The sequence below is a fragment of the Delphinus delphis genome, chromosome 11, assembly GCF_949987515.2.
Source record: "Delphinus delphis chromosome 11, mDelDel1.2, whole genome shotgun sequence".
Classification (NCBI taxonomy): domain Eukaryota; kingdom Metazoa; phylum Chordata; class Mammalia; order Artiodactyla; family Delphinidae; genus Delphinus; species Delphinus delphis.
Window position 1 is genome coordinate 38,454,306 of NC_082693.1, and position 9,199 is coordinate 38,463,504.

The 9,199-nt window shown below is 39.5% G+C and overlaps 1 protein-coding gene across 1 annotated transcript; it reads right to left on the reverse strand.

Moving 5' to 3' along the window:
- Positions 1 to 1,635: 1,635 nt before the first annotated feature.
- OR10AD1 (olfactory receptor family 10 subfamily AD member 1) lies at positions 1,636 to 5,554 on the reverse strand. The gene is given in 5 exon segments (XM_060025957.1): positions 1,636 to 1,805; positions 1,808 to 2,020; positions 2,023 to 2,483; positions 2,485 to 2,598; positions 5,511 to 5,554. Coding segments are annotated over 5 exon segments (1,002 nt in total).
- Positions 5,555 to 9,199: the final 3,645 nt, after the last annotated feature.

Here is a 9,199-nt window from a genome sequence, read left to right on the forward strand (position 1 = left end):
TGGGTGTCTTGCTCCAAATTGTAAAATACAGCATATAAACTTACTTTTCCTTTGGGTAAGAGCAATCACCACCCACAGGTGGCCTAAGATCTCCCTACTGCAGCTCTTAAAAACTCTCCAGCCACTTGTTTCAGCAGAGTTGAATTCAGTCTCCTACCTCTTGCAGTAGCCTTAAATAAAATCTTTCTTGCCTGCTTAACTTTGCCTTGGTGTAGTCTTTCTTTGATAATGTAAATGTTTAGGTTCTGTGCTTATTGTTTCTTCTTGATTACAGTGTTGTCTCATTTCTTACTTCTTGCTGTCTGAGAAGTGCTTATCACATGTCCTCTATTATCTAGAGATTCACCAATTTGGACTGAAAAGAGTAGAGCTTTGTGGAGTGAAGCTACTGCTTCAATTCACTGCAGGGTAGTTAGTATGTGATGTGCAGGATGTGGAAAGGGCAGTACATCTATTTGAGGGCATCCCAAGTGAGGTGTGTTCATCTTATGGAATTAGCACCAGAAAACAAAGCACAGGCCTATGCCCTTTCCTTTCCTATCTATTATGAAAGGAGCATGAGAAAGATGTAATTTTCAAGAAAAGAGAACAGCTGAGAATATAATGCCCTCTCAAGGGACACTGGCTTTTGTTAAGAAGCGAAGCTAAGCCAGAGAGGAAGGGTTGCAAATAGAAAGCATTCTGCAGTGGTGGAGGTAGTGTGGAGAGGTGTTCCTTAAAGTACGGGGAATTAAGTGGACCCATTTACGACGAGGAGGTAAAGTGGAATAGGACTGAATTGGAATGAAATGAAAGATGGTTGAGAAAAACAGGCAGTAGGGAGAGGGGAGTTAACTAGGAGTATGGGTAACAGGGAAGGAAACTGGTAGCCTAAGAAGCTTGGTAGAAGTACTTATTACTTGGATCTGAAGGGAAATATCAAACAGTCATGTATTTAAGGAAACTAGAGGACTTAGGAAGAAGGGGTTTGACACCTGGCCTCTCCCCCTTCCCCTTCCCCGACACACACAAGCATAAACACACACTGAATGCAGTGTTGATTATTTAATGCCCCCACAAATTCTCCCTCATGGCCTAGTGGAGGCAAACAAGATGAAGCTCAGGCTGCTGATCCTTAGTTTTTCTTTTTCTTCTTTTCTCTAACTGACTTTTCTTAATGTCAACACTGCTCCCTAATTCCCTTTTTCTTACTTCTTCCTCTACTGTTTCTCATATAGGAGCAGGGTGGATGAGGGCAGATTCAGGAAGTGAGAGTGGAGTGTGAGAAAGAAAAACAGATTAAAATGATAAGTTGAAAGAGAAAAAAGTTTACCTAAATGTATATGCAGAACTCAGGCTAGGAAGAGCATGTATAGAAAGACAATGAAATGGACTTAAGTGTGCTTATAGATCCTGTTGTGATAACTTAGAAGAAAATCACTCAGGAAAGTCTCAAATTCTCCTGAGGAGGGTCCAAGAGAAAACAGTGCTTAAAGTTACATCAGACAGATGAGCATTAGACATCAATAGGATCTTCCAGGTCTGATGCTATTGCAAAGGAAGCTATGAATGCTCTTTCCTGGAGCCTTTCAGCACTGGAGAGTTACCCAATAGTCAGGGTTGGAGGAGGGATCTTCCCCTCCAGGAGTCTTCCCACTAGACAGACTCTGCCTGGGAAAAGCTGCTCCTCCCAAAGGCCCTCACCATGGCCCCTTTCATTTCTTTATTTCAAAAACTGTAGATGATGGGGTTGCACATGGGGGTGATAATGGCGTAGAGGAGAGAGAAAGGCTTGTCTTTGTCAGGACCATGTGTGCTGTGTGGTTCATGTAAGAGAACATGGCTGAGGTGTAGAAAAAGATGACCACAGTCAGATGGGAGGCACAAGTAGAGAAGGTCTTCCCCAGACCAGAGGAGGAGGCTCTGCCCAGAATGGAGGCCAGGATGCGGGCATAAGAGATGACAGTGAGCACCATGGGGCTGAGCAGCACCACAATGGCATCGGCCAAGATGACTCTCAGACTAAACTGGGGGTCTCCATAGAGAGAGCAATCACTACGGGCGCCTCGCAGAGGAAGTTTTCTATGTGGTTGTCTCTGCAGAAGGGATTCTGGAATAACATATACTCAAGAAAGATGCCATTGATCAGCCCAAAGAACCAGGCAGTACTCACCAGCATCACATGGACCTGCTGGCTCATGATCTGGGCACAGCTAAGTGGGTGGCAGATAGCAACATAATGGTCATAGACCATGAAAGCCAAGAGGATGCACTCAGCCACACCCACACCAAAAACCAGACACATGTGGGTCAAGCACGAAGCAAAGGAGACAACACAGTTCTTGACCACCAGGTGGATCCGCATCAGCATTCCACCAGGTGGAATGGTGGTAGGAACGGAGTAGATATTCAGGAAGGATAGGTGGCCAAAGAACTGCGTGGGGCTGTTGAGCCTGGGATCTGTCCAGGTGATGAAGATGATGAGGCCATTCATGGGCATGGCAGAGGGCTAGGAAGAAGACAAAGAGCAATGCCCGTGTGGAAGGGGAGCTCTGCTCGAAGCCCATGAGGATAAACTCGATCACTGTGCTCCTATTCCCTATATCCACAATCTGAGGCCTGCTTGAAGAGGGAGGACAGCAAAACACAGACAGGATACCTGTGTACAGGTTTTATCCACGTGTATAAAAATAGATTAAGGGCAAAAGGGTGAAAGAGATGGGAATTTCAGTAAACTCCATGTGAGTCGGCAGTGTCATGGGCACTGAAAATACCAGTTCTACTGTAGGCAGGAATAATGGAAACATATTATGAACCAAGAGAGATTCTGTTGTACTTCGTATGAATCAAGAGAGATTCTGTTGTACTTCATATGATTCTGTTGTACTTCGTATGAATCAAGTTGGACCTGAAATATTGTATCCAGTTCTGTGATATCTACTTCAAATGATTATATACCAATGGGATTATGTTCAGAGACAAAAAAGATTGCGAATGATCTAGGAACCACGTGACAAAGAACAGTATGGAGGTTCCTTAAAAACTACAAACCCAAACAGACACTCACCAAGACATATCATAATTAAAATGGCAAAAGTTAAAGAGAGAATACAAAAGGCAGCAAGAGAAAGACAAAGGGTCATATTACAAGGGAACCCTGAGGCTATCAGTTGACTTTTCTGTAGAAACTTTGCAGGCTAGAAGGGAGGGGCATTATATATTTAAAGTGCTGAAAGAGAAAAACCTGCAACTCAAGACACTCTACCCAGGAAGGTTATCATTAAGAATTGAAGGAAATATAAAGAACTTCTCAGAGAACCAAAAACTAAGAGTTCATCAATACTAAACCAACCTTACAAGAAATGTTAAAGGGTCTTCTCTAAATGGCAAAGTAAAGGCTGCAACAAGAAGTAAGAATCTATAGGAAAGGAAAACCCCCACTAGTAAAGGCAAATATATAGTAAAGGCTGTGGATCAACCACTTAAATAAGCTGGTATGAAGATTAAAAGACAAAAAATATAAAACCAACTATAACTGCAATAAACAGTTAAGGGATAAACACAAAGATGTAAGATATGACATAATAAAACACAAAACGTGGGGGGGGGGAGAAAAAATGTAGATCTTTTGGAATGTGTTTGAACTTAAATGATTACCAGTTTAAAACAAGTAGACATAGTTATAGGTCAATATATATGAACCCCATTGTAATCAGAAATCAAAAATATACAACAGATATACAAAAACTAGAGAGAAAGGAACACAAACATACCATTGAAACAAATCATCAAACCACAAGGGAAGAAACTAAAAGGAGAAGAACAGAACAGAGAACTACAAAAACACCTGGAAAACAAGTGCAAAATGGCAATAAGTACACAACTATCAATAATTACTTTAAGTGTCAATTGGACTAAATCCTCCAATCAAAAGACATAGGATGGCTGATTGGATAAGCAAAAAAGGTCTTTCTACCTGCTTCTTAAAAGAGACTCACTTCAGCGCTAAACACACAGACTGAAAGTGAGGGGATGGAAAAGATATTTCATGTGAATGGAAATGACAAGAAAGCTGGGGTAGGAGTACTCACTCATATCAGACAAAATAGACTTTAAAACAAAGTGCTGTTTGGGAATGACAGGTACACTTACTATGTTTAAAATAGATAACCAACAAGGACCCACTGTATAGCACAGGGAACTCTGCTAAATATTCTGTAATAACCTAAATGGGAAAAGAATTTGAAAAAAAATAGATAACATGTATAACTGAATCACTTTGCTGTACACCTGAAACTAACAGAACATTGTTAATTGACTATGCTCCAATATAAAAGTTAAAAAAAACAAAGTGTATAATAAAAGACAAATAAAGGCATTATATAATGATAAAGGGATTAATAGAAGAAGAGGATATAACATTTATTAACATATATGCACCTAATATAGGGGCACCTAAATATATAAAGTAAATATTAACAGATGTATAGGGAGAGACTAACAATAATACAATAATAGTAGAGGACTTTAACACCCCACTTACATCAATGGACAGACCAACCCAACAGAATATCAATAAGGAATCATTGGCCTTAAATGACACATTACACCAGTTGGACTTAATAGATCTATTATCTGCAGGACATTCCATCGAAAAATAGCAGAATACACACCACAAAACAAGTATCAACAAATTTAAAAGGACAGAAATTACATCAAGTATTTTTTCCAACCACAATGATATGAAACTAGGAATCAATTACAGGAAGAAAAATGAGAAAAGAGCAAACACATGGAGACTAAATAACATGCTACTAAATAATCAATGGGTCAAAAAAGAAATCAAAGAGAAAATGAGAAAATGCCTCAAGACAAATAAAAATAAAAACACAGATTTCCAAAATCTATAGGACATGGCAAAAGCAGTTCTAAGAGAAAAGTTTATAGTGACTATACAGGTCTAAATCAAGAAAGAAAAAAAAGCTCAAATAAAAATCTAAATGTAGGGGCTTCCCTGGTGGCTCAGTGGTTGAGAGTCCGCCTGCCAATGCAGGGGATACGGGTTCGTCCCCTGGTCCGGGAAGATCCCACATGCCACAGAGTGGCTGGGCCTGTGAGCCATGGCCGCTGAGCCTGCATGTCCAGAGCCTGTGCTCCGCAACGGGAGAGGCCACAACAGTGAGAGGCCCACGTACCGAAAAAAAAAAAAAAATCTAAACGTACATTTAAAAAAATTAGAAAAAGAAGAACAAGTAAACACCAAAATAGGTAGAAAGAGGAAGTAATAAAGGTTGAGTGGGAATAAGTGAAAAAGAGACTTAAAAAAAATCAATGAAACTAAGAGCTGATTTTTTTAAAAGGTAAACAAAATTAGAAAAAAACGGCCTGTGGGGTCTCCAGGAGCCACAGCTCTCGGGGCAGGTCACAGGCAGAGCTGGAGGCCTCCTTGGCCCTGACAGGCTGCAGCACCCGATGTCAAATGATCCAAAAGTCTCTGGAGTCCTCTGTGTGACCTTCGAGGACCCACCAACCTGAAAACAGAGCAGGATGCAGGTGTTTCGACCGTGGAGGCCATAGTGCCGTGTGGCTGACAGGGTCTTGGTGCTCCTGCCAGGTGTCAGGGCTGTGCCTCTGAGGTGGGAGAGCCGAGTTCAGGACATTGATCCACCAGGGACCTCCCAGCTCAATGTAATATCAAGTGGCAAAAGTTCTTCCAGAGATCTCCATCTCAACGCTAAGACGCAGCTCCACTCAATAACCAGCAATCTACAGTGCTGGACACCCTATGCCAAACAACTAGCAAGACAGGAACACAACCCCACCCATTAGCAGAGAGGCTGCCTAAAATCATACAAAGTTCACAGACATACCAAAACATACCACCGGATGCAGTCTTGGCCACCAGAAAGACAAGATCCAGCCTCATCCACCAGAACACAGGCACTAGTCTCGCCCCTCCACCAGGAAGATGACACAACTCACTGAACCAACCTCAGCCACTGGGGGCAGACACCAAAAACAACAGGAACTATGAACCTGCAGGATGTGAAAAGGAGACCCCAAACACATTAAGGTAAGCTAAATGAGAAGACAGAGAAACACACAGCAGATGAAGAAGAAAGGTAAAAACCCACCAGACCAAAAAATGAGGAGGAAATACGTAGTCTACCTGAAAAAGAATTCAGAGTAATGATAGTAAAGGTGATACAAAATCTTGGAAATAGAATGGAGAAAATACAAGAAACGTTTAACAAGGACCTAGAAGAACTAAAGAGCAAACAAACAATGATGAACAACACAATAAATGAAATTACAAATTCTCTAGAAGGAATCAATAGCAGAATAACTGAGGCAGAAGAACGGAGAAGTGACCTGGAAGATAAAATAGTGGAAATAACTACTGCAGAGCAGAAAAAAGAATGAAAAGAACTGAGGACAGTCTCAGAGACCTCTGGGACAACATTAAACGCACCAACATTCGAATTATAGGGGTTCCAGAAGAAGAAGAGAAAAAGAAAGGGACTGAGAAAATATTTGAAGAGATTATAGTTGAAAACTTCCTGAATATGGGAAAGGAAATAGTCAATCAAGTCCAGGAAGCACAGAGTGTCCCACAGATGACAAATTCAAGGAGAAACATGGCAAGACACATATTAATCAAACTCAAAAATTAAATACAAAGAAAAAATATTAAAAGCAGCAAGCGAAAAACAACAAATAACATACAAGGGAATCCCCATAAGGTAAAGAGCTGAACTTTCAGCAGAAACTCTGCAAGCCTGAAGGGAGTGGCAAGACATATTTAAAGTCATGAAAGGGAAAAACCTACTACCAAGATTACTCTACCCAGAAAGGATCTCATTCAGATTTGACGGAGAAATTAATACCTTTACAGAGAAGCAAAAGCTAAAAGAATTCAGCACCACCAAACCAGCTTTACAACAAATGCTAAAGGAACTTCTCTGGGAAGGAAACACAAGAGAAGGAAAAGACCTACAATAACAAACCCAAAAGAATTAAGAAAATGGTAATAGGAACATACATATGGATAATTACCTTAAACGTAAATGGATTAAATGCTCCAACCAAAAGAAACACACTGGCTGAATGGATACAAAAACAAGACCCGTATATATGCTGTCTACAAGAGACCCACTTCACACTTAGGGATACATACAGACTGAAATTCAGGGGATGGAAAAAGATATTCCATGTAAATGGAAATCAAAAGAAAGCTGGAGTAGCAATTCTCATATCAGAAAAAGTAGACTTTAAAATAAAGACTATTACAATAGACAAAGAAGGACACTACATAATGATCAAGGGCTCAATCCAAGAAGAAGATAGAACAATTGTAAATATTTATGCACCCAACATAGGAGCACCTCAATACATAAGGCAAATGCTAACAGCCATAAAAGGGGAAATTGACAGTAACACAATCATAGTAGGGGACTTTAACACCCCACTTTCACCAACAGACAGATCATCCAAAATGAAAATAAACAAGGAAACACAAGCTTTAAATGATACATTAAACAAGGTGGATGTAATTGATATTTATAGGACATTACATCCAAAAACAACAGCATACATTGTCTTCGCTAATGCTCATGGAACATTCTCCAGGATAGATCATATCTTGGGTCACAAATCAAGCCTTGGCAAATTTAAGAAAACTGAAATTGTATCAAGTATGTTTTCCGACCACAATGCTATGAGACTAGATATCAATTACAGGAAAAAAATCTGTAAAAAATAAAAACATATGGAGGCTAAACAATACATAATAACCAAGAGATCACTGAACAAATCAAAGAGGAAATCAAAAAATACCTAGAAACAAATGACAATGAAAACACGATGACCCAAAACCTATGCGATGCAGCAAAAGCAGTTACTTTTAAGAGGGAAGTTTATAACAATACAATCCTACCTCAAGAAACAAGAAACATCTCAAACAAACAACCTAACCTTACATCTAAAGCAATTAGAGAAAGAAAAAAAAAAAAACCCAAACTGAGCAGAAGGAAAGAAATCATAAACATCAGACAAGAAATAAAGGAAAAAGAAATGAAGAATAGCAAGGAACAATAAAATGAAAAGCTGGTTCTTTAAGAAGATAAACAAAATTGATAAACCATTAGCCAGACTCATCTAGAAAAAAAGGGACAAGACTCAAATCAATAGAGTTAGAAATGAAAAAGGAGAACAACTGACACTGCAGAAATACAAAGGATCATGAGAAATTACTACAAGTAACTCTATGCCAATAAAATGGACAACCTGGAAGAAATGGACAAGTTCTTAGGAAAGCACAACCTTCCAAGGCTGAACCAGGAAGAAATAGAAAATATAAACAGACCAATCACAAGCACTGAAATCGAGACTGTGATTATAAATCTCCCAACAAACAAAAGCCCAAGACCAGATGGCTTCACAGGCGAATTCTATCAAACATTTAGAGAAGAGGTAACACCTACCCTTCTCAAACTCTTCCAAATTATAGCAGAGGGAGGAACACTCCCAAACTCATTCTACGATGCCACCATCACCCTGATACCAAAACCAGACAAAGAAGCCACAAAGAAAGAAACTACAGGCCAATATCACTGATGAACATAGATGCAAAAATCCTCAACAAAATACTAGCAAACAGAATCCAACAGCACATTAAAAGGATCATACACCATGATCAAGTGGGGTTTATCCCAGGAATGCAAGGATTGTTCAATATAGGCAAATCAATCAATGTGATACACCATATTAAAAAAATGAAGGAGAAAAACCATATGATCATCTCAATAGATGCAGAAAAAGCTATCAACAAAATGTAACACCCATTTAAGATAAAAACCCTCCAGAAAGCAGGCATAGAGGGAACTTTCCTCAACATAATAAAGGTCATATATGACAAACCCACAGCCAACATCATTCTCAATGGTGAAAAAGTGAAACCATTTCCTCTAAGATCAGGAACAAGAAAAGGCTGTTCACTCTCACCACTATTGTTCAACATAGTTTTGGAAGTTTTAGCCACAGCAATCAGAGAAGAAAAAGAAATAAAAGGAATACAAATTGGAAAAGAAGAAGTAAAGCTGTCACTGTTTGCAGATGACATGATACTCTACATAGAGAATCCTAAAGATGCTACCAGAAAACTACTAGAGCTAATCAATGAATTTGGTAAAGTTGCAGGATACAAAATTAATGCACAGAA